Source organism: Dermacentor albipictus, chromosome 1 (genome assembly GCF_038994185.2).
Source record: "Dermacentor albipictus isolate Rhodes 1998 colony chromosome 1, USDA_Dalb.pri_finalv2, whole genome shotgun sequence".
NCBI classification, from domain to species: domain Eukaryota; kingdom Metazoa; phylum Arthropoda; class Arachnida; order Ixodida; family Ixodidae; genus Dermacentor; species Dermacentor albipictus.
Genome location: NC_091821.1, coordinates 282,550,838 through 282,578,170, shown reverse-complemented (window position 1 = coordinate 282,578,170; position 27,333 = coordinate 282,550,838). Strand labels below are relative to the sequence as shown.

General features: G+C 46.1%; 2 protein-coding genes and 1 long non-coding RNA gene across 11 annotated transcripts in view; 2 read left to right on the top strand and 1 right to left on the bottom strand.

Annotated features, from left to right (window-relative positions):
- The window catches only part of SMC3 (structural maintenance of chromosomes 3), a 573,351-nt gene extending 563,545 nt beyond the window's left edge, over positions 1-9,806 (bottom strand). For 3 of the 5 annotated variants that reach the window (XR_011511201.1, XM_070531360.1, XM_070531363.1), the window contains exons 1-3: positions 9,655-9,806; positions 9,221-9,296; positions 9,119-9,157 (exon numbers count right to left, since the gene is read on the bottom strand). Coding sequence is in view for 2 of the 5 variants with exons in the window: in XM_070531360.1 (XP_070387461.1) it covers positions 9,119-9,157; positions 9,221-9,296; positions 9,655-9,669 (130 nt within the window). In the remaining 3 variants the exon portion in view is untranslated. Of the gene's footprint in view, positions 1-9,118; positions 9,158-9,220; positions 9,297-9,654 lie in introns of those variants that run through there. The other 2 variants (XM_070531361.1, XM_070531362.1) reach the window with 1 other exon arrangement.
- A 465-nt stretch (positions 9,807-10,271) lies between these two features.
- On the top strand, positions 10,272-15,262 carry LOC139054418 (uncharacterized). 5 transcript variants are annotated; one of them, XR_011511199.1, is made up of 4 exons: positions 10,272-10,695; positions 10,765-10,933; positions 13,209-13,988; positions 15,093-15,262. It is a non-coding gene; the product is annotated as an uncharacterized lncRNA (long non-coding RNA). The 5 variants fall into 5 exon arrangements; XR_011511196.1 differs by having other exon boundaries at positions 13,189-13,988; XR_011511200.1 differs by having other exon boundaries at positions 10,295-10,695; positions 13,209-13,296.
- An 884-nt stretch (positions 15,263-16,146) lies between these two features.
- On the top strand, positions 16,147-26,295 carry LOC139054417 (uncharacterized). Its single transcript, XM_070531359.1, has one exon. The coding sequence runs from the start codon at positions 21,301-21,303 to the stop codon at positions 23,269-23,271; it is 1,971 nt and encodes a 656-aa protein (XP_070387460.1). The 5' UTR covers positions 16,147-21,300; the 3' UTR covers positions 23,272-26,295.
- The last annotated feature ends 1,038 nt before the right edge of the window (positions 26,296-27,333 follow it).

Here is a 27,333-nt window from a genome sequence, read left to right as displayed (position 1 = left end):
GCACATTCCATTTAAAATAGGGTAAAAGCGTCGGCGATAAAATGCTAAGATCTATGGCAGAGTATGACTTGTTGGACAGGTTAAAATATGTGGGCTCCTTCGTGTTCAAGAGACATGTTCCAGAGGAAAAAAGCACCTGTTCAATGACGCGACCTCGCGCATCACAGCGTGAATCGCCCCACAAAGTACTGTGTGCATTAAAATCACCAAGAATAAAATAGGGGTCCGGGAGCTCATCTATTAATGACTCTAAGTCGCGTCTGTGAAGGTGATGATGTGGTGGTATATCCTCCTGAGACCCGGCTATGGGGATTTGTCCAATATATTGGACATTCAGAAATGAGGCAGTACTCGTGTGGCAAGGCTTTCATCCTCCTAGAACCACGCTGTCCAACTTGTTGGACACCTGCTTGCGCCATCTATGCAGCATTAATGAAAATACATTGTTGAAATTCCCGCCGAAACAGTTCCACAATGGCGGCATTCTGCGGCGCGGCGTTTTACGGCAACTGCCGGAGAAGCAAGCACGGTTTCTCGTATTTCTACCTGCTTTCAGGGCATATATTTGATTTTATATTAAAGTTAATACAACAGCGTACGCGCAGAATACGGAATTTAAACTGTTCGCGCGCTTGCTTTATCTTACGCTTCCTTTGATTTCGCGTGTCCATTACGTTGGACGCTAGGACTCAACCCGGTTTCTTTTACCGCGCTTTTGTGATGGCCTTGTTATGAACAGCAGACGAGTACTGTTAGCATTTAGTGGCTTGTGGACAAAATCGCGTCTCTTTTTTTCTTTAGGGCACCGGCCTCGCGTGTCTGATGAATTAGGCCGATACTTTTCTTTTTTCATTCCGTGGCTGGGACCCACAAGACACCTGTCGCAGGTGGTCTCGTGAGGGAAAAACATATCGGTATCCCTCTACCAGATATTGTGCGCATGTACAACGTCAACATGGGCGGTGTTGACAAGGCAGACCGAATGAAAAGTCACTACAGGATAAAAGCACGCGTCAACAAGTGGACAATGAGATTCATCTTTCACCTCTTCGACATTGCCCTCATCAACTTCTGGGTTCAGTACCCGCGGGACATACGCTCCCTAAAGAAACAGTGGAAAGAAATACTCAAATATATGCAGTTCTGCCAATCTGTTGCTGAGACTCTCGTGGCTCACGGGAAGAAGCAGGATAAAACGGAGAGAGAGAATGAAGCCGAGTGTCATCCACCATCAAAGCAGGCTCGACTGTCTCCTCGAGAACCCTAAGAAAAGAGCACTACCCACTGCTCAATGCTGGCACACTGCAAACGCTGCCCGTTGCAGACTACAGGGCTGCGACATGAAAACAGTTTTTTTGCACCAAATGTCGGCTCTTCTTCTGCTTCACCAAGGACACAAAGGTGTTTTGAAATTGCCCACAGGAAGTGAACACAAGAGCAAAATTTTCGTTGAGCAGAGGAATGCTCCTTTTATGTACTTTATTCACAACTTTGCCTTTCCAGTTATTAAAATATTTTTGCACACGAGTTTGAGCGCAATATCTGCGGTATGTCATTACATGCGCGCTGGGTGAAAAAAGACCGGGTAGCATCCCAGTGTCCAATATATTGGACATCGCACTGAGCTGAAACTATCAGGGCTGTTGAAAAAATATTTAACACTTTTCCCCTTCTCAACCCTACTGACTTATTCTGGAAGTTTGGGAAAAATCCGTGCCCCAAAATACATCCCGGGTCTCAGGAGGATATACAGAGTACAGATTGTAATGAGTTTATTTAAAAGTATGGCTCGAACAGCCACGGCCTCAAGGGCCGTTTGGAGCTTTAGATGCTGACACGCTACACTTTTGTCAGCAATAATAGCTACACCGCCAGATGCTGCGACAGCATCCTCGCGGTCTTTGCAAAACGTAACGTGCTTTCGGAGAAAGTTTGTGTGTGTAGATTTTAAGTGTGTCTCCTGTAAACACAGCACTTTTGGATTGTGTTTATGGATAAGTTCTTGAACATCATCTAGATTCCTGAGTAGACCTCTGACATTCCATTGAATGATTTGTGTATCCATATTTTAAATTTAATTGGTGCTGTGTTTACGGAAACGGAAAGATGCCTTAGATTACAGAGCTCTTTCGAGGCCCTGTAATCGGGGTTTTGCTCTTTCTGGAGCGTTCGAGTGAGCCTCGCCGCTCCTTTGGCGCTTGGTGCGCCTTGAGGTTAGGTGTAGTGTCCATTGCCTCGTGTGAGGCGCCGGACACGTGCTCTTGCGAGCGAGAAGTAACTAGAGAGGGTCCCGCCTTGGGGGGCAAGACCCCTGCGCCCACCATCCCGGAGGTCGATGGGGCTCCCAGAGGGATTTGGCTGCGCCGGCTGTTGCCAGCGCTGGAACGGACCTGGGAGGTTGAGGCAGCCTCGGCTGCGCCCACCTTCGGGGTCGATGATCCCTTCTCCTCGGCTGACGGAGCAGCGCTAGCTGCAACCGCCGCGGGGGCAGATGGTGTGACTGCCGACTCACTGTTTGTGGGTCGGACAGCCGCCGGAGGCCGTTGTGGTGCTGCCCCCTGACGCGCCACTTCGGCAAAGCTTTTCTTTGGCAAGTATGCTACTCGCCTGCGTGCCTCTTTGAATGATATGTTTTCCTTTACTTTGATTGTGACTATGTCTTTCTCTTTTTTCCAGGACGGGCACGACCGCGAGTATGCGGCGTGCTCGCCTTCACAGTTTACACAATGGAGAGTGTTCATGCAAGCTTCAGAAGTATGTTCGTGTGCACTGCACTTCGCACAGGTTTGACGGCCTCGGCAGCTCTGCGAGCTGTGGCCGAAGCGTTGGCATTTAAAACACCTTAGGGGATTTGGCACATATGGCCGAACACGGAGCTTGATGTACCCGGCCTCTACAGACTCGGGCAGAATACTTGAGCCGAAAGTCAATATAAGGTGTTTGGTCTTGATTTCTTTGCTGTCACGCCTGATCTTAATTCGTTTAACATTGATAACGTTCTGGTCACTGAAGCCCTCCAAGAGTTCATCCTCAGTGAGCTCCAGCAAGTCATCGTCCGAGACAACACCACGGCTTGTGTTCATGGTGCGGTGCGGGGTTACTGTTACTTGGGTCTCCCCAAATGACACAAGTTTCGGCAGCTTCTCATACTGCTTCTGATTTTGGAGCTCCAAAAGGAGATCGCCACTTGACATTCTCGACACCTTATATCCTGTACCGAATACTTCGGTCAAAGACTTGGAAACAAGGAACGGTGAAATGGATCGCACTAGTTTGTCTGGCTTTTCTGAGTGAATGACGTGGAATCGAGGAAAGTTGTGGACTTGTCGTCCGAAAAATTGAAAGAGGTCTTCGGTGCGCCCTCGTTTCTGAGGGCGATCAGGAAGTTTGGGGAAAGAAGTTTCCATGAAAATGTATAAAAATTCGGCAACAGCGCCGACCACCCACCACGGAGCCCAACGAGGGGACGCGGCAGAGCTTGCATGCAAGTCTGCACGACGCCAGCCGTACGCCGCCACTATAACCAAATATGGTGTACCCAAGATTGGATAGCCACACAGGGTTAACCCTTGCCACCAAGAAGAAGGAAGTAAATAGAAGAGAGAAGAAGACAGGAAAGATGTAAAGTGAGAGATAAAGACGAAGGTTTGAGAAGAGAGAGACAGGAAAAGGCGACTACCGATTTCCCCCGGGTGGGTCAGTCCGGGGGTGCCGTCTACGTGAAGCAGAGGCCAAAGAGGCGTGTTGCCTCCACCGAGGGGCCTTAAAGGTCCGAGCACCCGGCATTGGCTCAACCCCCAGGATCCCCCTTTCCCTGGACACGGCTAAGCCGCGCACGGCTACACGCGGGAGGGTCCAACCCTCGTGTGCTCGGGTCCGTGGTGTCGCAACACACCAAACGCCTGCTTGCGCAGACGCCCCTGCGGGGCCAGTGAGAAGTAGCAGGCTAGAGACGCGCTCTCCAGGCCGACCTCTCCTTCTTCTCTTCATTAAAATCTACTACTCCTCCTTCCTACGATCACTTTAAACATGCTCAAGAACCGGCTCGCACAAGCCTCTGGGCATAGCCAGGCGAACCCCGACTCATGTCGCACCACTTTTTGGCAAGGAAAGAAACTGGTGCCAGATTTCTGCTTCTTTTGACGCGTCATCACTCCACCTAACCTATTTCTAACACCGTGAAGTGGACGTAGTGGACCACGTCCTCTACCCCGCTATGACAGCGGTGCTGACAGACATGAACAGAGTCCCCGCCACCCCTCATTAGCTGCACACTACACACAACCTACACAGATGTGGCTGAGGAGACAGCCATCGCACTAGCCCTCTGCACCACCGCCACCAATACCATTGCCAGCGACTCCAAAAGTACAATTCAAAATTATGCCCGCGGTCAGCTCTCTACCCCTGCGCAGCACATCCTAATGCACAACCAAACTTCCCGCCCTGTCAGTCTCATGTGGGCCTTGGCTCATTCCCTCCTTCCCAGCAACACTTCCGCTCACAACGCCACCTGCTGAGCCACCTGCTGAGGGAGCCCATAAGAATATGCTAACCAACTACCAGGAAGAAACACTAGCTTACCAACTGGCCCGTCGCACTTATCCAGCGAGACACAAGACGCTGTCCAAGGCCCAAGCACACGCCTGGCACTGCCTGCAGACTAATACCTACCCTTATCCTACACCATATGCCCATATCAGGAGCGTAGCCAGGGGGGGGGGGGCTTATGTCCCCCCACCCCTCTTGCGAAATTTTTTTGGGCTGACATGCACAGCCGACCCATACAGCCCCCGGCGCCATATGATTCTGGATTTTCTCTAGAATGTCTTTTCTTTTTTGCCCTCGAAAAGAAATTTTGGCACGAACATTGCGAACTCGGGCTGGATTTCGAGGCAACGCCCATGCACCGGGAGTCACATAACGCAAGGAGCCCCATCCGAGCAGGAAGTTTTAAGTGTTTCAAGGGCATTTTGATGGCGAGCGAGCTCTTCGCAACATCTCGCTGAGTCCGCGGAATCTACGGAGCGCATGGATTTCAATTCCGAAACTTTATGCATATAAAGTACTCAAACTTTTGAGGGGAAAGGTGCATTGACATTTCCAAAGTCGGGCATTAGATTTTCAATTCCGGAACTTTGTGGGTTTCATGTTCTTCTAAACATTTGACACCAAAGGTGCATTGACTTTTCTAAAATCGTACATCACACCATTCAACGAGACGAGCCAAATCAACACACTAGTTGACAAAGCACGCAGCGAGGTCCAATAAGATGAAGCGTTGTGGTGGTTCATTTGTGCCGTCATGTCACAGAAAGGAATATCAACATTTCTTTCACCTGCGCCAAAGCATTCATGTCAAGACACTAAAGCCAGCAAAGGCAACTACGTTCTTATTTATTTTCCTACTTTGACTTTTATTCGCAAGGACACATTGAGCCTCTTCAATTTTCTTGTTTCGCTACCCACAGGCTGCCAGAGCTCGTTTGCATTTTCATCGCAAGCGTTTTTCACTTGTTGCCCTGAACATCGCGCGGCACACTTGGGTGCACATTCGTTTTTCTCTGGCCGAGTGGATTTTCCCCTTGCAGAGTTTTGGACGCTTTCTGGCTAGCAGACGAGAAAAACAAAACAAAGGTCACTCGCCGCCATCACTGTGGAGACTTGACGGATTGCAACACGTTCGCTTGAGCGCAACCTCTTCAGACAGTCTTGTTTCGCCAGTGTAGGATACCGAGCAGTATGCATATGGTTATCAGTGGACCAAGCATCTCAGGTTTTCTTCGATATTTCTTCAGTAGCCACATTAAGAGGAAGCTTTAGCTCGGGTGCTCCTATCTAAATACATGTAAAAGGAGAATTCATTTTTCTCGGCAACAATTGCACTAAACTTAATGAGGTTTGTTGCATCGAAAAAAAAAAACTTAAAATCTAGTGACAGTTGGTTTCGAATTTTTGACTTAGGTCGTTAATTTGTCACTCAAAATTGTCCATAAATGCAGATTTTCAGGAAACAAAACCATCAAGTTAACAACTCAGCAATGAAAAACGATATCCCAATTCTGTCAATCCCATTCATAGCATATCTAAAGCGAACAAAACTGATATGTTACACATGAATCTGAAAAAAATTAGTAATGTGTAAATACACCTTTTGCAGAACCCTTGTACAGAAAGAACGTAACAAATTCATGTAATATATAAACTGACACATAGAATTTGTCCACTTTGAATGATCTAATGGATGCCGTTTAAAGAACAACGATATCTGTTCTTGGCGGAGAGATATTAATTTGTAAGCTTCGTGCATGAGCGTGACGACTTCTTGTCTGCAATTGCGACCAGGGACGAATCATGGTGCCACTACTACGAGCCTAAAACACGACGGCAAAGCTTACAGTGGAGACATTCGAATTCACTACCCTCAAAGAAAGCAAATGCCGTCATTTCAGCCAGAAAGGTGCTGACTTTTTTTTTTTTTTAGATCGCCAGGGGCCATTACTGATTGAATTTGCTAAACCTGGAGAGACTCAAACTTTCTGATATTGTGAAATGCTGGTTCGGCTGCGTGTCGCAATCAAGAACAAATGATGCGGAACATAGACCAATGGGGTCATCTTGCTCCAAGACAATTCCCGTTCCCACGTCGCTGATGTGGTTAACACAAAACTGGCAAATTTCAAGTGGGAAACACTGCAACGTCCGCCATACAGCCCAGACCTGTTGCCCTGCGACTTCCACATTTTGGGGCAATTAAAACAGCTCAAGGGAATCAGATTAGTGTCGGATGATGGCGTGAAAGAGTCGGTTACCGACTTTTTGAAGCAGCAAGCCGAGACGCTTCACGAGATGGGAATCACGCCACTTGTTAGTCAGTGGTACAAATGACTAAATGCTCATGGAGACAAAGTAAAATACCCTGTTCGTCATATATTCACATTGGCTCACTTCCATTTGACTCGACCTTGTACATTTTGCAGAACTTCTGCTTTTTATATGTGCTCTCTGTTGCGACAATAATTTCAGTGCAATTACTCACAATACACGACCGGTGACAGCTGCTTCTGCACAATACATTGGAACAAAGGACAGCGTCATGGAGATATTTCCTTGGCAGTTGCATATGTACAAAAATGTAAACAAGATTCTTGAATGACAAAGTTTCATTAAAAGATTTGTTCTCAACTTGTTCATTTCATGGCCTTTACATTTTTCATATCAGCGGCATGCACTGCTTTGCTGGTTTCAAACTGATATAGTTCTAAAGTTTGTGTGATATTTTCTTTACTTAAGTAGACAAAAACACGGAACCATTGATATAGTTATTTTGGGCACAATTTTTGGGATATACAAGTATATTCTTTTATGAAAAAATTCATATTTCACCTGTCCTGACAGTGCGTAGCGTTCAAGAATTCGTTTGCAGCACCTTTGACAATGGCAGTGCAGTGATTCATGTATTTGATCCCTCTACAAATTCTATCAGAAGGCCGATCTGTCGTGGCAAGGAATATGCTCAACCCTCTCAGGGGTTATAAAGTATGGCGCACAACGCCCGAAGCAAACACCGACCCCTGTGTGTTCTGTGCACTATGCAGACAAACAGCAGTGATGCACGCAAGGCAACATTTAACATCAACTCACCACTCTCCTGTTGGACTAAACGTTGAAGAAATTAAACATTCACCGTCAACATCACCGATAATTGTCGTCAATCAAAGTACATGGCACAGAAAACTTTGCTTACATCAATTCCCACAGTGCATCGGATCCGTATATTTGATGGGGAGTCATGTGATGAGCTCAGAGTATGTATCTATTTTATAGTAAACTACAAGTTGAGCGCCGTGTTTGTCGTTTCACTTTATTTGTCCCCTGCCCCAAACCCAATCAAATTGGCCAATTCTCTTGTGTGTTGATGCAGGGAAGAAAGCATGTGTAATAGAAGCAAGACAGGTCACTGTGTCAATACATAAGTAGGAAAATTCTTTCAGGTGATCTCCCTTGTGTTCAGTTGTTATCAGTGCACTGCACATCCGCAATCATATCACAACATAATTGAAATGGCACATAGTAATGTCATACGTGAGAGCATGTGCATTAGTCTACATAAGTGGAAACAGTATTTCAAGACAGTTTTTGTCAACCTACCATTTCTGTTACTGTGCCACTGTTATTATTTTCTTTGTTTTCCTGTAAATTCAGTTGCATATACAGTATTCCCCGTATCTGCCAAGTAAAACTTTGGTTGCTTGACAGCACTGATCCACGATAGATGTGTACACAGAAAGTCTGTGTGACCTGAATGAACACTTGGGCAGGATTAGGAATGGTAAAGCAATGCAAAAGACATGGAAGAAAAGAAATGTCTTGCATCTTCCTTTCATCCTTGGTGTATTTCATGCTGCTTTACCATACCTAATAGTCCCTTTGCCACACTCCTACATCAACCACAGCAATTGATCTTTGCTAGAGCATTAGAAATGGATAGGTGAACTAGTGCATAGTGAAGTGACCTCAATCCCAAAAGCCAAAGCCAAGCAACACAGCTGCAACTGCACCATGGGCTGACATTTAAGCGAAATAACTAATGGGCAAATCGGAGCAGTCACAAGGGTCCCGAGTATGGGCTGGCCACACAGCAGCATGAATCCAATGAATCCAACTCACTTAGTGCTGGTTTGAAGGCAAAGGAAGCATTACAATAGCTGGCAAGAATGGATCGCTGCTTCGAGAAAGTTATTTTTGAAAAGCACTAGACAAGTCATGCACTGACCTTGCATTTCTAGGCTTTTGGTCTAGTAACGCACATGCACGGTTTTGAGTGGCACTGTCAACACACAAGTTCCGCACGAGGCACCATGCATGCGAAATGCCACACGCGCAATGCCCTCGTATGATACGTGTTTTTATGCTAACAGTAACAGCCGATTTCCTCAGACAAATCGCTCTTATGCAGGCTCGTCACATAGAAATCGTACGAGAATCGATCGTCATCAGGAAGACATGCGACCTGCCTCGACAACGGGTGTCACGCTTACAACGATCACTACAAACGAACACGACGTATTCTCAGCGTACATTCACGAATAGCCCACGCAATAGCTGTAAAACTTACCGTAAAAGAAATTGCTTTTTCCTGATCCATTTCGGCCAACTGCAATGTAAGAAACAAAGTCGTGAGTTACACATTACATGCTTTCAAGCCAAATGTGCTCACCTATCACATTATGACGGGGGCTGAATGGCTCCACACAGGTTTGCTCTTTGTAGCTCCGGAAACCTTGTATTATAAGCTGCAAAATGAACGGTACGAAATCCACACACTATTGACCGATGACGCTGTAGTTGCAATAGATAGCAACAATCGCGTTCCAAAATGTAGAGCTACTCTTAAGGAATTATATAAAGATACGCTTCCCAACATTTGTGAAAAGCGGCTTCGACGTGCAGGCAAGCGGAAGCTTCTAGCAACTAGTCACGGCTTCGGCATATTCGTCAGCCGGCGCGCGGCGGTTACAAAAGACATGCAGCGTCTTGTTGCATGGCCAACCATAACACAAGCTCCTCGAATCATTTAGGCTTACTTTAATCATTTAGGTGACGATCGCACGAGACATTTCAACTAATTAAGACCGTAGGTCGTACACTAACCTGTTTTATATGCATTTCAGATGTATACTGCTACAGGATTGTGACACAAATCCATGTAAATGTGCCACTTTGCGCCTTTGATTACGCCAACAGTCCCGCCAAACGCCTCGCAGTTCAAAATGGCGGGAAACAGATGTAATGATTGAAGCCATCACCTCTAAGCCCTCTAGTGCTGAAAGCTTTACGAGTGAGTTCGCTCTGCAACATAAGTAAACAAGTCACTTAAATAATAGCAAACTAATCACTAATACCGCGCGCTGATTTCACAATAGTAGCGCTTTTTTTTGTTTTACCTACATTGGCTAAACGAGTGTAGCTAGTATCGAAACTGTATGGCTAGTGTAGACGAGACGTTCATATGAGGGATCGCCAGCCATTTGTGCGCAGGCGCGAGCAACGTTGCGATTTTCTACAAACGTACTGAGTCGTTAGAGTAGGTCCTTCTGATCATTAATTGATGCATCTAAGTGCTCTGCGTAAAGCGTGTAATTTATTATAAGGTGTTAAAAATACACATCGCTGCCGATTGTAGCACACTGCTCGGCAGAATTTTAAGCCGCCCCTACCCATATGATGCAAATAGAAGCGTATCCCCGCAGGCCGGCTGTACCCGGTTTAGAGGCAAACCGGATGTGACGTGGGCCAGTGCCGTACTCCCTGCCCCCAGATAGGTACTTGTACTGCTTGTACGCCTAGGGAAAGACGCTGCTAGGTGCTGCTGCTAAATCCCTGTGGTTTCTGCCGGCTCACGTAGGTTCGTTCGCGTGGTCTTGTTACGCCTCGCTGGATCGTGTTCACTCATGCCGTCCTTGCGCGGCGTCATTGTCGGCGAGTCAGGTTAAATTCTTTAATAGGTCGCGCCTGCGCCTAATTGAGTCTATTAAAAACTGCACATTCAGTTTTGCTGGCTACAATTCAGTGTGGCTGGCGTGGGCTGTCTCCACGATGCGCTTCGAGCGTGTCGATTTCGCCGTTCTTTATGTTGGCGGAAATGACCGTGAAAGCAACATGGATCTACAAGAAATATGCAACAACATCAAGGTAAGTCTACTGACATCACAAAATTTGAAACAATAGGCGCTAATAGTTGTGTTTTCTTTTAAATTTTAGGCCTTGATTGTTCAGCGAGACGGCGCCCGTCGTGCTGGCTTTCAAGGTGCTCTCTCGCTGGCTAGAAGATGCTGATGCGGAACAGAAAATGCAAAAACGTCGCTTGCTCAACCGCAAATTCACGGCTACGCTGAAGCGCATGCCGTGTCTGCGGAATTTGGACCCCGAGGTATGGACCCCTTTTTTCCAGCGGCATGCCGTTACATACCGTCAGGAACACGCTTGGCTTATTTCTGACTCGGTAAAAAAATGTTTCACTTTTCCTCGCTGCTGAAGAAATGCGGACCGTTTGTCGTAGTTGTCTCCATTACAGGGTGGCATTACTGCGGTGAACAAAGCAAGTGTTGCCGTACATACTGTGCGCACTTCACCCTTTGTTGGGCGGTCGGAAAATATTGGTCCCACTATTCAGGGCAACTTCGCTACTCTGTAGCGGTGAAGTGTAATTTCTACCATTGAACGTTGCTGTGTAGACATGTTTCTGAATCACGTTAAGCACATTTTTTCGTCAATTTCTTTGTCAAACACGCGATAGAGCGGTTGCGCAGATTGTTTACTTCCCTTTCTACAATGTTTGGTTTATTCTGTCGCCGTGCTTCAAACCACCACAGCGGCAAATGGACTCTTTTGATCGAAATTCCGCGTTTTCATAATAGCTGAATTTTGGTGCGGTTAGGTGTCTAAATTTCTCGTGCCCACAGCTACCAAAACAGGTGATCAAATTATTAGCATCGCGAATAAATCGCATTCCTACATATGCAAGCTGCTACATATTTTTGATTGATTGATTGAATAACTTTAATGAGCGGTTCTTAAAACGAAACCCTCTTTGCCTCTTCCTTGCTTAGTGGGTGGTGGCTGCTGCAGTCCTGCCAATATTGGTCACTGTGTATGGCACTGGATATGTGCAGCTCAACATGTACCACTGGGTAGACACGTAGAACAAGAGGCAAGAAATTAAGTATACAACAGGAAATTTAAGAAGTCAGCCACAGAGAAGTTGGAAAGTCAGCATCGAAAGCAACCGAGTATGGACAAAAATGAACTAAACGAGACCAGGACATGCATTGTGTGCAGAGTTATAGAAGTGAACGAGTGGTTGCATTTTACTGAACATTACAAAGGCTTCACTTATAACCGATTTTCACATATGCATGGAATCTGCTAACTTTTCTGTGCAAAACTCTACCGGAAAGGATATATTGCATCCATCGGTGTTAATATATTTCCTAGCATATTTTCTCTTTTTCAGCCAACATGCACATCCCCGTTAAATCAAATAGATCACTGTAGATGGCTGCCACAAGCATATTACAAGAACTGTGAATTGGAAGCTGTTAGCTACCTGTAGCACGAAGTCATGCAAGGGTACATGTAGTCTTTGTGTGCACATTGACTTCATGTTTTACTCATTTGACTGGCTCCTATTGCACTCCGGCTGAATAGCAATAACACACAGGCCACTTTACGCTCGAGCTACTCGAAAGCCTGCGAAAGCTGCAGGTACATTCATAAAAGTTCATAAGTACATAGCATTAGTGAAAAAAATTAAAACCTTTTCTGGTACAGCCGTGCGTTGTTGGAAGTGTCTCAATGCATTGCAGTGATTAAACAGGCACATATCGGCTGTACCACTTGGATTTCAGCGTGCACGCGTTAGCTGGATAAAAAATTCTACCATATTTTAACTCCAAACATTTGCTCACGGGTGGAAAAGCGCTGTTTCTGTTGTAAATAGATGTGGCTTGCACACAAGGTATGCTGCATGAACAGAAGGTGCTGCAGCCACATAACCTGACCTTTGATCTTCATTATGCTCACAGATTGAAGGGATGGAACTAAGTGCGTGTCTTTTAAATGCTTGATTTCAGCCAGTTAAATTTGCCAACACGGGGGATTCAAACCACTGGTGTCCATCTGCTGTTGGGCTGGATTCTCAATTTAGTGAGAATACTAACTACTGCGTTCATTGGTGCTGACAGATATCAAGTCAGTTGTAGCTCGGCATTTACTGTATTCCATTTGTCACCAAAATGCTAGAGAACCACTCGAGATCCTTCGATGTCAGCATCCTCATAATCAGTGGGCACCTCATAAGAAAAATAGGTCAATTTTGGATGGTATCCTTGCAAGTGTGAGAAGGCTAGGCCACAGAAACTCTCGTTTCTGATTTGTGCACTATTCAGCCACGTTAAAATGTGAGGAGCCTAGACATCTAAAAGACGAGGAGCAAGCAAATTGAATGTAGCTACCAAGCAAAAAATGTGGAAGCGTAAGCTGTTGATTTTTTACTCTAAAGGCACGTTCATACTGAAGACGGAGCGGCTAAACCGGGCAAAGCTCTTGGCCAGGCGTATAAAAGCAGGCGTTAAATGAGGCAGCAAGCCCGATCGCTCGCGGACCACTTTTTCTCCTGCCCGCCAGAGCTGTCCGCTTTGCTGCAGCCAATTGGAACACCAGACGACGCTGGCGTGTGCGCGATAAGGATGGACGACCGGTGCTACGAGACTGCGACAAGTGCACCACAAAAACGTAAGATACCCCGCCTCGGTGGTGCGGGCAGCCAGGCAAGCTGTCCAGTATACAGGGTGTTTCAGCTAACTTGTGCCGAGGCTTTAAAAGAGAAAGACCGAAAGAAACTAGGCCTGCAGTACTCAAATGCAATCAATTCAGTAAACTACCCTTTTGAGCAACTTTAGTACTTACGGCTCATTGAGAGACATCTGCTTTATTTTTTCAAGACAAAAGAAAGTGCACAAAATCGAAAAAAAGTACCATGCAACTATGCACTTTTTAGCAGTGATAAACAATGCGGCATGCAGACAGGATGTAAAAAATATGCAGTTCCGACACACTGTGAAAATTATGTAAGCAGCTTTCTTTGCTGCTTCTGTTCATTGATGACATTTGGCAGTGATGTGTTAAATGTTACCTTGCATGCACCACTTGTGTTTGTAGTACACAGAGCTCACAGGCAGATGTGCGCTCGCTCCGATGCTCAAGGTGGTGTTGTGCACCATCCATATCCTGTGAGAGTAGTGGCACTGTCATTCCCTCACATAGTGCGTCGCATGGCGGGTGAGGTAGAGAAATCCGTTCATTGAATCCTTAGGAGAAATAGTTGCTGCCACGTCCTGTGCCCGACAGAGCAGTGCCTGCTGGCCACCCAGGCTTCTGTCACGCAGCATGGCCTCCCAGTGTTGCAGTGTAGGGACGCTCCCAGTGTAAGTTTTGATGCTGGACCACCACTTGCATACTGTCGTTTTGACGGCGTGGTGCTGTATTGCAGTTTTTCATCTGCACATCCTGTGTCAATTGTTGGCATGGACACACTTGCCGTGTTTATTTTTTTAGAAATAGCATAAACATGCCATACCATACCTTGAACTATCATTATATTTTAGTTTGCCCACAACTGTCACCATGTCTAGTTGTAGTGTTTTTCTTTTTAAGAGACTCCATACGAAAGATGCTTTCTGATGGCATCTTTACCTTCTCGTGTGATCATTCAGCAAGCACAAAGTACTGCAGCTTCTGCAATGCTTTTTTCTATTCCTTCCAGGCACACTACTCTCAATGTATCATTAGCGCTGAAATAGAATACCACCTGTTGCTCAAAGCAGCTTCAATATAGATTCTAATCGGAATAGGCAGACTTGTGGCAGTATACAACTTTCTATAGCCATAAAAGGCAAGCTAGCATAGTGGGGCATCTCAATGTTCGTAAAAGCATTCAACTGCATGTATCTCCAAATAACTAAGCTTAAGCAGACACTGTCAAAATCTGTGCTTGTCACGGTGAGTTGGTGCGGGAACTTGAAGGTGTCTCTTTTCCTTCATTTTTGTGTCTCTTATGTTTTTGCTAAGGCTCTTGCGACAGCAAAGTTGCTCTTGTGGTATTTTAGAAGGGTAATTTACTAATCACCTAGGCGATGTCATTTCCTACATTTGGTTGCACCGTGTGCATCAGTGCAATAAAATGGGTCAAACGGCTTAATACGAGATGTTGCCAGGCCTTTTTGGCACGACACTTGTGGATAACATTTTGGTGTGACTTGGGCGAGACCGAAAGAGAGAAATTTACACATACGAGCACAAAGGCCAGGCACTGTTCCCTTGTGGCCTGCACAACCACTAGAATAGCAGCTAGTCTTATCAATTCATACTGAGTATCACAAAGTGGAACATTGCAAGAACTGTAGCTTGGTTGAGACAAGGCACTTACAGCTGCAGCTGAAACATGTGGTGTGATCATGTACAAGGTTACAATACTCTTCACCCTTTTGGTATTTAAGACTTTTTAAACTTTGCCCACAATTTGATTACAGCTTTCCAGAGTTCCTTGGAAAATCCTCCCATGCACCTGCCATGTACATTGCCCCCGGCCCCTCCTCGATGTGGCATGCAAGATGGCAGCAGCAGCTGTGGAACAGTTGAAGAGGGGAAGAAAGGTCCACATTATAATAGGTTGTATGTAAATAAAACTGATCGAACACAACTGATTCGGCTTCCACTTTTGTCAAGACAATTGTCAGCAAACAAATGGAGTAATTTCAGTAGGGCGATACTTATAGTGCATAGAAATTCTTGGAAGCCTCGACAGCTTTCTTGCTGTTAACAGGCTGTGTTGGTGAGGTGGTTTAGGCAGGGAATGCCAATTCATGAGGGATGGTCATGGCCACCATGTTCAATGTATGTGCAGCATCAATCAGTTCTCTTGACCGAGTGCACTAATATCATGGCAGGCCAGCACTTCGTCGCATGATATTTTCAAACCTCGCATGCTTTCTTTGGGGCTCTGAGAAAATTAATGAAGCATGAAACTAAAATCGGCATGTTGCAGTTTTCAATACAACCATCACTGCATTTGTCCATTCTTGAAACAAATTTTATTGTACCAAATGCATACAGAATTGTGGAATATCCGAAGTACATTTTGCTTGTTTTGGTCAAGCAGCTGGCAGAACAAAACCACAAAGTTCCAAAGCAGGAAGGTAACACTTCTATTGAAGTACACAACGAGTGCAAAACTTGCCACCAATTAAAAAAAGAAGGGAGCTGCTACATACCATTTCTTGGTTCTTTGACCATTTATTTTTTCTTTTGTGGCTGATGTTTAAAAATCCTTGCTATAGCAAATGCAAAGACATCAAAAATCAACGCACGACAGATATTGGTACTATGGTGTAAAGTAATGAAGATATAATTTTGCATGCACATTATTTCGTCTGAAATAGAGGGATATAGCACAAACGTTGCTCTTCAATCCCAATAAAATATAAGGAACTCGTGGGCTACGGATGATTGTTGAGGGCTTCGGATTCTGTAATGTGCAGCTATACTTAAGTACACAAGCATTTTTGGAATCTGCCTCTACCTGGGTGCAGCTTTGTGACCTGGAATGAAAAGCCACAGCCATCGAGATCGAGCTGCTGCAGTGGCGACATCACAGTAAAAGGTAATAGCGAAAAATTAAAGCAATAATATGGCCATGCAACTTGCAACAAATCAGATATCACCTGAAGCTTCTATTTCCAATTTTTCTGGTGTTGCATAGAAGGGCAAAAATCTTGAAAAGTGATAGTGTACGACTTTCATGCATAAACAATTGTGCATATCTACTTTTTTTTAACCATGCAGATATTTAGCAAAAAGTTTTGAGCACGGAGAGCCCGGCGTTTTTGCAAAGGAGTTTCTAGGTGAGGTGGACACACTATGCTGCTAATAATGCGAGTTTCAGAAAATTAATTTTGAAAAATTCAGTCGCTTCTTTATTAGTAACTTGGCGGCAGCCTTCAAAATGGCATATTTGGAGGCAGTCGCATGTGAACGCACACCCTTTCTTTTTCTAAATCTCGAAAATTGCACTTATTTTGAGATATTCATTATAATCAAAACTTGGTGCATCCTCCTCCACATCAGGCGGCAGTGCCCTGTCAAGAAGTGTGGGACAAAGCTTAAATGATAGCCTGACATGGCACACTGACGCACATGCTTGCCAGGCAAAGTGTGTCGTATCAGCAGCTACAATGACTGGCCAAGATGTTTCCATCTGATGAGATAGCGGGACCTTCTTTTCTGCACTCCCAGCACACTCAGTTCCAATATTGCCTCGATTTACCAGTGAAATTCAATGATGAATATCTTGAATTAGGTGCAACTTTCAAGATTTGTAAGAAATGAGAGTGCATTAGAGGAATTCCTCTGCAAGAATGCCACATTTTCCGCGCTCATAACTTGAAAACAAGAAGATCTGTATGGTAATAAAAGACACCCTATACGTATACAGTGCATTGGAGCATTTCATACAACCAATATTCAAGCACCGTCTGTCTACAAAGAATTCATAAAGCAAATTTATGCATTAATACTGGAATCAGTTACGAGCACTGGAAATGCAAACACTGTTACGAACCCTGGTCACATGCCAGGCATTGTGTTGCTGCTCTCTGCGTAGGGCCTATGAATAAAAACCACCTTCAACATCGCACAGTAAGCTACTAATTGCTATGTGTAGGAAGACTTACAGTTCTTCAAATGCAATTATGACCTAGACATTCTAAAGCTTTTCTAATAATGTACTTTTAGTGAACAAGTCCCCAAAACTTGGAACAACTCTGAAGCTATAATGCCATTATTATCTGAAAGATGCACTACACATTTTTTTAACGCAGTAAGGAAACATTCATAATCGACAATGCCACCATAGACATGAGAGTCATATAATATTGCACTGCGTGCAGCAAGGATAGCACAATCTCGCACAAAAGATTAGTCTCTCCCGCAGCCTTTGAGGCCCCCTTTATTATGTCTCGCTTATGATGCCGTAACATAGTACGAAACCATGATGACGTAACTTATGATCGTGAGTTACTCTTGAAAGAAAGCTTGTGCACACATGCATATTCCTGCATTGTAACTCTGGAGTGCACTTGCAGTAAGGACACTGTGAAAAGAAGAAAAATAAGGCCAACAGCAAGAACCTGGCAGTGCAGTGCTATTTGCACCTTCTCGGCTGTTGTCGGTTTAAGTCACCTTTGCTGCAGCAGAGTCGTGTTATGCGGCGAAGCATATTTATCATCTTGCAGTGAAGCATATCTGAAGTTAAAGGAGACACTGTCACGGGGCCCCTGCAGGTGCTTATGGTTACCCGACACTAGCTTAAGTACCTATACTGTGACCTCTTCATGCATTTGGACAACACCAATCGCCATGTGAAAACCTCTGTGTTCACTGCTAATCTCGCCAAGAGCCTAAATTGTTCGAAACTACAAATTTCACCAAGTGGCAAACTTGGCAATGCTTCTGGAACCTCATTCTAAAGTACTTTAATACTACCAGGATGCTTCAATGTCAAACTGGATTAACAACCTGGGATGAAATTGCGCCAGCTTCTAACTTTCTGAATGTTTGCTTCACCTCCTACATCAGTGAGTAGGCAGTGTTCAATTGGCGCTCCCGCTTCACCAAGCAGACGACCGCTGACGAAAGCACAGTGAAGGCGAATAATGAGAGCGCAAGCAAACATTCAGAATGCGAGATCTCGCCCTTGGATTTAGAGAAAGGAAGGGTAATTTCATCACCAAGGAACCGAAGTATGCATTCAACAACAAAAGCTTTTGAACGGGCCACTTCCACATCAGCACTGTGAAAAGACTCTGATGAGCTTATCAACCAGCAGAAATTTTCACTCGTGGCAGAAATTTTCACTACCACAATCGCAGGTTCAAAGATATTTGCATGATGACATTTTGGTCCAAAAAGAAGATCCGTTTGAGCGATGGTGTAAGCGTGGTGCCCACTGTTGGCTCGGCTTGCGAAGAGCGACCTGCTGATACCAGACACTTAAGCAGCTCTTTTTGATGTCTGAATCGATGGTGACATGCACTAGGTGTCATTGCTCTTCGAACATGTTGAGCTGTTGTCCTTGCTTCATGAAACATTAAGTAACTACAATTATGACATTGTCAAACAAAAGTGTTGTATTAGAGAATTTTGTTAACCACGAAACATAATATCCCTGTACATTATTTGCTATGCAGTCTATGTAGTATAACTATTTTGCACCTCTGGTTGGTGAAAAGAAATGGATTTTTGCAATACCAATAGTATTCATATTCGAAAAATATTCGCTTTGCACTTAGGTTTCATTATTCGAATTAGCTTTGAAATTAAAAAATTGATATTTCCACACCCATAGTTTTTACTCAAATACCTGGAGCATAAGTGATTTGAGGACGTAACTTCAGGAATAGCAACAGTATGCCACCAAAGAGTCAACACAGTTCAAATTTTTTTTACATTCTTTTGCAATTGTTTCCTAATGTACATTCATTAAAACCATCTTAAGCCTCAATAATTGACTAAACTAAGCTTTGATAACAGCTGCATGCTTGGAACGAACGGTGCATGTTCCAGCCACTCTAGGGTAGCAGTTTAGGGTAAAAAATATCTGTTACTTAGGAATGCCACTTGATGACCTTGTGCAGAGAAACCCCAGCTGGACTTTGCCATCTGAAGCTGCTGCGCATAATGGCTAATCACTGGCTTCTTTGGTCTTCTCGATGGCATCTACTTGCTTGAGAAGCTCGACCTCAATGACGTCTGACCACTGGCAGCACATATTTCTGTTTATCACAGATAAAAATTGCCTATGAGCTCTTATTTCGCCCAAAACGCAGACTTTTGCCACATTTAAGAAAGTGGCACTCTCCAAGTCAGTGTGGTCAGCATGTCTGGCATGCACTTTCATCTCCTGCGTCAGAGTGGAGTTACTATCCTAAATTAATGTGCTACAGAGATGACAGAGAGGTTGGCAAAGAAGTTATGTGCCCAGACAGAAAGAATGATAATATTTATGTCTACTGCAATTCAAAGCCATCTATTTGAGCACCTTGCACCACCAGAGAAATCCTAATGGCTTCCTTTTCTTCCCTCTCATAATGTGGGCGGTAACACCCCATTAAATGGTCCCTAAGATGGTTTTTGTCAACCCTGAGGAAATCTCTCACAGAAAACTTGTAGACAGTCTTGATAAGTGTTGTCAGATTACCTTTCAATGTGTCCTTTATCACCACTGTGGTGATCGTAATTTCAATTCATGTGCAGCACTCACACAGTGTGCACTCCTTGCGGACATCTGTAACTAGTGGCAGTTTACCAGCATACTTGAAGGGAGGAAAAAAGAGCATGGCCACACCAACCACATCACAGCATGTGCATACATCAGATGACATTGTGGAACCTAATTCTATGTCAGCAGGAAATGCATGGCTGCTGTCACTATTTCGAGTGCAAATATTTGTCCCACGGGTACAGAGAAGTCATTATGGCAACCACATAATCCAGGCAGCTTAGTGCTGGGCAACTGCAATATTTATGAAGCAGCACACTGCATTCAAAGCCAGGCACTGTCACACTTGTCTGGGAAAATCGGTGCTTGTATACACAGGGGCTGGACCATTTCAAACCACAGTGACACTGGAACTCTGTCCACTCTCGTAGGGTGCATTTTCTGTGTAGTGACTGCCACTGCAGGAATAATTTTCTTCGAGCTGCACAAACAGAAAATTGTAGCACTGTGCTCTGCAGTGCTTGGTGCAAAGGCAGAACAGCCATAAGCCTTCTCCCATCCACAATTTAGAAATCCGCCAATACATAGATGGCTTACAGTGGCATCTCTACAGGCAGCACACACCACCTATATGCTGCCACTTAGATTGCAACACACTGAGGGTCTCCATGCCTTTATGTAAATGCTCAAATATACTACAGGACAGGATCTTTAGGGAATAAAGGTTGTTTCATGGTCCTCATATCTATGCTATGACAAAGCCAACTCCAACTGCACAGGTAGAAATTGCTGTGGAAAATTAAATTTTACAGTTCCATGTACCATATTTTCCATACTGTACTATAGTCTGCAGGATCTAATTTGGGCTGAAAAGCCCCTCTCATTAAGCACCATGGCAAATTTTAGTTATTGGAAGTTGTAAGATGCCGTCAAGGGAGCATTTCCTCAAACAAATATTTCTAATTAGTTCATTATTAAAGGAAATGAAAGAAATTGAAATGTTGCATTTTCACGCTGCCAGGAGGCGAGTGCTAAAAGTGACGGCACTCAACCCCTTTGCCTCCAAGTGATCTTCCTTCTTCATCTTCCCCCATGACGGAGCCAAGGGTTCACGTCACACTCGCATGACGAGCCGTCTTTTCTTTCCTTTTTTCTTCTCTTCCTTTTTTGCTGTGGGGCACACATCCAGGGATGGCATTTAACATTGGTTGGCTTACGAAAGTCACGTGCCATGGTTGGTGATATTGCAGGCAGCACGTTTTACATAGAGACACTTGTGCATGTAACCTTGACTCTGGCTGAAGCAGGGCTTCGTTGAGACCATGATGGCTTTTGTTTAAAATTTCAGTTGTTTTCCCACGACGGGCACCAATGACAACAGAGCCATACTCGGGCTGGACTTGCAGAGCGCCTTCGATAAAGTGAGGCACTCGGCTATCTTGGCCCAAGTATCCAGGCTAAACATGGGCAGAAGGACTTACCAGTACATCAAAGACTTCTTGACGGAACGGACCACCGAAATCTGCGCGGGAGACCTGAAGCTCGAAGAGAAGAAGCTGGGCAGCGTGGGAACTCCGCAGGGCTCGGTGATCTCCCCGCTACTCTTCAACCTCGTGATGATCGGGGTGGCCAACCGGCTAAAAAGAGTAGCGGGAGTCCGGCACACCATCTACGCCGACGACGTTACGCTATGGGTACCGGGAGGAAGCGACGGACACATCGAGACAACGCTGCAAGAAGCGGTGAACGCCATCGCGGAACAGCTGGGCGGGTCTGGACTCGTTTGCTCTCCGGCCAAGTCAGAACTGCTGGTGATTCCACCGACAGGAGCGGGCAGGAAAAGAAAGAATATGGAAGCCAAGTACGAGCGTCCCAAGATTACGGTCAAGACAGCGGGAGGACAGGTAATACCGGAGGTCGAGAAGATTCGAGTGCTCGGGCTGCTCATCCAGCGAAACCGTGTTAACGGTGAAACTGTCATCAAGCTCGTGGGCAAAGCGGCCGCGGCAATGAGACTCATCAAGAGGGTGTCCAACAGAAGAGCGGGGATGAAGGAGGAGAGCCTGACTAGGCTCGTTCAATCCTTCGCAGTTAGCCACATAACGTACGTTGCCGCCTTCTACAACTGGAGGCCGAGCGAACGTAAGAAGATAGACGCCACCATACGCAAGGCGTATAAGGCGGCACTCGGCCTCCTCGGGAGCACGAGTACCGAAAAATTCATGGCGCTGGGAGTCCACAACACGCTGGACGAAATAGCCGAAGCACAGAGAACGGCGCAACTCGAGCGTCTCTCTGAAACGAGAACCGGAAGACAGATACTGCGGGACCTTGGCCTCGAGCCGAGGGAAGGCAACCAGCAGGAAGACGTACCTATACCGGATAGCATCAACAGAAAGCTCAGGGTCTACCCGATCCCGAGGAACGTGAACCCCGAGCACAACAAGGAGCGGAGGTTGGCGAGGGCCAGGGCTCTCGTGGACCTCCACGCCAGAGAAGAAGGCGCCGTCTACGTGGACGCGGCGGAGTATCGAGGGAGCAGCGACGCATACGCGGTGGTGGCTGTCGGGGCATCGACGGGTGCAACGAAGACCGCGGCGAGCGTCCGGACTCGAGAGGCCCACCGAGCGGAGGAGGTGGCCATCGCCTTGGCCATCTCCGACCCCGGATGCACTACAGTGTTGTGTGACTCTAGAACGGCAGTGAAGAACTACGCCAAGGGTAGGGTATGTAGTGAGGCCGCTCGCATACTGCGCAATGCCGAACACATCGAACACAAAAGAGCTGTGGTGATCAAGTGGTTTCCGGCCCATATGGGCAGTGACGTGTCGGAACGCGGGAACGTGAACCACAACGAGACGGCCAACTCAGCCGCGCGAGGACTAACCAACCGCGCAGCTGCAAGCACGGCCGACTCGGAGTGTTGGTCGTGGTGCAGTGCCAAGGACAAGATGACCACCTTCAACGAAATAGTGAAGTGGTACAGACTTAACAGACAGACTATGCCGCCACCTCACCCGGGGCTTACCCGGAAGGAGGCAGTGCTATACAGGCAATTACAGACGGGGTCCCTGCTCACCCCGGTGCTAGCTAAGCACGTGTGTCCGAGCGTGTACGCAAGTGACGTGTGTAGACTGTGCGCTAAGGAGAGAGCCACCGCGGCCCACATCCTTTGGGACTGTAGTATAAATCCGCGAGAAGCCAGCGAGAAGACAACGATCCCGCCGCAGCTAGAGGCTGCAACGAGGAGCTATGACCAAGAGACACAACTCAAGGCCGTCCAGCAGGTCTCGGCAGCTCTAGAGAGGCAGCGACCGCGCGAAACCGAGGAGAAGGGAGCAGCACCCCCAGGAAGGGGGCGGCGACCCTCTCGGATCCCCGGAAGTAGCGAGGCACGCAGACCTCGAGGAGCACAATGCACGAGACTGACGTAGTGGCCGCGTCGCGGTGAAAGCTTGTCCTCCCTGCGTGGAGGGAGCCTAACCGACTCTGCAGGCAGTTTCACTAAAGTTGTTCTCTCTCTCTCTCTCTCTGTTTTCCCACTGTGCATAATTTTGATAATTTGGAGACAGGATTGTTAGTGTGTGATCTATGCACTGCACTTGTCGGTTTGCAACTTCCTATCTTGGTGAGACGCCTTTTCATATAAAAAAGTGCAACTGAACTTCCTGAAGGCATTTGCCTCCTATGTTCAAGGGAAGCAGCCCAAATCCGCATACCTTATTCACAGATGTCAATTCTTTTTTTGCTGCTGCTCCATATTAAAGATGGGAACCCAAGACTGTGGAAGTAGCGTGGGCTTGGTGGTCTGGAGCTTACCATTGGTTGTCGGATCGTGCCGCTGACTGCATTTTGCAGCGGCTCATGAGTGCCGAGGGGGCCAGGCAGGAGATACGGCAACAATTCAACGAGTAGCAATGAATGTTTACTTCACATTGTTACGGAGTGGTCAACTCTGCAAGTTTCCCGATGGTGAGCGACAGACATGCTAGTTTGCTCAAAAACTGAAGGCTGAAGTCCATTAGCGAAGACATCCTTTATAGTGTTTGGAATACCCTCGCTCAAGAAAAGGAGAGAGAAAACACTCTGCACGCTGGCAGCTGCCGCTCGATACATGCAAGTGTTCAACGAATTTTCTAACCCCCACTGGCTCAGTAGAAGGAAAGGCACTGACATGCGCACACGCACACAACGCTGGCATCTTCCCTGCCGAGGACGCAGAGAAAGAACGAATGCACACACAAAGCTTAATCGTCCCACTTGCTGAAGGGAGACAACACTGTGGAGACTAAGCAGACATCAGGGTGTTGTGCAAGCCGTGGGTAAGCTGGCGAAAATGCCTGCACAAATGATAAGGTCTTATTGCTATTGGGGCCTCCTAGGCGTTTTCCAACGGTTGCAGGCGGCTCGGCATATCTAAAGGGTCCAGCCTTTCGCTGTTGCTTTGGTGGCGCGACACAAATCGTTGACCACACAGGCCAGTCATAACATCAGTTAGACTAGTTCTTGTGCATGCTCAAGGACACTGAGCTTGAACGACGCCATGAATGCTCTGTCTTTTCAGTGCTATTAGAACTGTTCTTGTATTTTCTGTGTATACGAAGTCGATTATAAATCTCTTGTGCATTTTGCAACGTGGCCTTAAATATCCAAGCACTGAAACGCAGCCACATGATCAGAGTAAGCAGCATTCACTAGCATATCGTGAGTTGCCAGAATAAATTGAAAATATTGTGCTGCGACTATCATTACTGCATCATGAAGCAACCAGAAATGACAGTACCATGCCTCACAATGAGACTTTCATTTCTCCCCTGGTGCGCTTGTACTTCTCTGGTCCCCTTTCCACTGTGTAGAGCTCCCAGAAAAGCTTTTCTCAGGACAGGGGACCATACTGTGCGCTCAACCAGGTGGCACCCATCACCACAACATTGCCCCAATCAGTCTCACCTTGTCATCTCTCGTCCTGTCCAGTGACGTTCTTCACATTTCAAGGATGAAGGTTTAGCACTGTGCTTCCGATGACTCTTTAGAGCTCTGGGACAGTGCTTCCGCTGCCAGGGATAATGCTACAGAACAGCGAGTCCACTGACGCAGGTACGCGATGTTTGAAGAGACAAAGATAAAACCTTGTGCAGGCTGTCCGACATGCATATACATCTTTTTCTGTGCCTCTTTCTAAGCAACAATGCTTTCACTGGTGAACAGGAAGGCAGCCTTTGTTTCTTTTTTTCATTATCGTTTCTCAGTTTTACAAGGCTATAAAAAAAATAAGGAAAACAGAAAAGATTGCGAACCAGCCCTGCAATTTTCTTGTATTGGAAACGAATATGTGCGAACAGAGGATGCCAAATGAAATGAACAGCCAGGTGCAACAACAAGTGACATCATTCAGGTGGTGCAGGCGGTTTGGGAGGCCCATAATATGCCTTAATAATGGGACTTATTTGAGCGTGAACATGGTGAGAAGGCTGCTTCTGCCTTGCAGTGGTGTAAAGACTGCTGCATGTCTGGAGGTTAAATGCTCATCATTCTATCATACATGGAAGTATTCCGACTATTTAGTGGAGGCATGGGAAAGCCACTCAAGCCTACATTAGCAAAATGTGTGGTACTGATTACAGCGAACGCACTCCCTCCATGTTCATGCAACCGAATGTAAACACACTGAAAGCTGAGGTGTGCCTGACGAGTGTAGCATTGTGATGCTTGCCAACAGCCCATAGGACAGGAAAGGCAAATCCCTGTGCACGCATAGTGAATTCGTCACTACTGTGCATGCTCATTTCGGCAAACTGGCATAACAGATGTATTGCGAGTGCAATATGTGACTGTAAAGCATGTGGCGCGTCTTTGTCACCATAGCTTGAGCTTGGTGAGAATCAAGTGGTTTGATAAATGTACAACAGAGTCAGCAATGGTGGGACAGTTCTTAGAAACTTTACAGCATGCCCGTCTGCCTCTACAATGTAAAAAAAAAATTGGCTTTGATCCAAGAGCCAGATCTTTCTGATCGGGCAACATTCATGCACCAGCTTTGTCAGTTTTTTTATGCTCCCAATACTTGTGCTGAGGTAGTGAGAAAGGCCTGGAGAGAGTATACAATTAGAGAATCATGTACCTCTTACATTGTGGATGTCCTGGAATTGTGCTAACGCATGATTTAATATGTCACATGATCGAATGCGACATATTAAAGGGACAAGCACTGTTACCTTATATGCCCTTGGTATGCAGAACCCCAGCACCTTCACCACTTCGAAGGAACCGCTTTATTCTTGCCGAGCTAGAGCTATGGCGAGGAAGAAGCGACACACTATGTACGGATGAGGAAGATGAAGGAAAGCCACATTGCGCTCACAATATCGCTAACGTGGTAGTTTCCCAAAGGAAGCGGTCACACCACTGCGTATAAAGTGTATGCACAGGGATACTCATGTCTTCCCTGTCCAAGGGATTGGTGGGAAGCACCACAGAGCAGCACTGGTCAGGTGCATTCCAGTTAAATTCTTTTTTTTTTTTTTTTTTGCGATGAAGGCTTGCCCTTAAGGCATAATTGTTGGAGCGTATATGTGTATTATATGTGTGCTGTGAGGCCTGTGTTGTGTATGAATTGAAGCAGTGTTTTGTGAAATCTGTTATCATGTATCCAGCGGTCATAGCTGGTTGTCACACTGTAGCGGAGGCCGGCTTGCAGTAGGTGACGCGAGCGTTCCGAACTTAAACCCGTACACGTCCATATTAGGTGGTATGCATCTGATTCCACCACAGGAACGGAGCAGTATGGACACGTAGCACCCAGTGGTAAATTCTTAAGAATTGAGAAAAGGCCGATTCCACACAAAGCAACGACCTGACACCCTTGCCAACAAATATGTTGAACTGGCATTGAGTTTCAGGTATTTGCGGCCACACATAGGTAAACCAATGGGCAAGGTTCTGACTGGTGTTGTAGAAGTCGCGGGGCGCTTTTTTCGTTGCGACGATAGATCGGATTCATTTACAAGTACTGCTCCAGGAGGGCACATGTAACCGGCAAACAGAGGCCTCAGGAGAGCATTAGATTATAATCAAGGAGGCGGCAGGGTACCCAAAGGGTAGCGGAGGGATCGAAACTGGAAGCAGGTTATGTTGCCCCAACCAACGGACCACCCTGACTCCTGCTTTTTTGTCCGCGAAAATGCGCCAGTAAATTCGGGAAGTACGACTTACACACAGCCTACGGGCATCATAGATATACTACTAGCACGCGCAGGCCTCGGCGAGCCCCAACCCATGGACCAGTCCGGGTTCTAGCTCTGGTGTCCCCGTTACCGATTTGGTGTCCTGGAGACGCCGCCAATAATATGAAATAGTGACACGTTGTTACTAGTAAAAAAACACGATTTAAGCCACTAACGCTACGTTCAGCACTGCCGCGCCCAACAACTTCTGCAACGCCTGTGAGAACTTCGCCAATCAATGGTTGTTCTTGGCAATACTTCGAACTTGTGAAT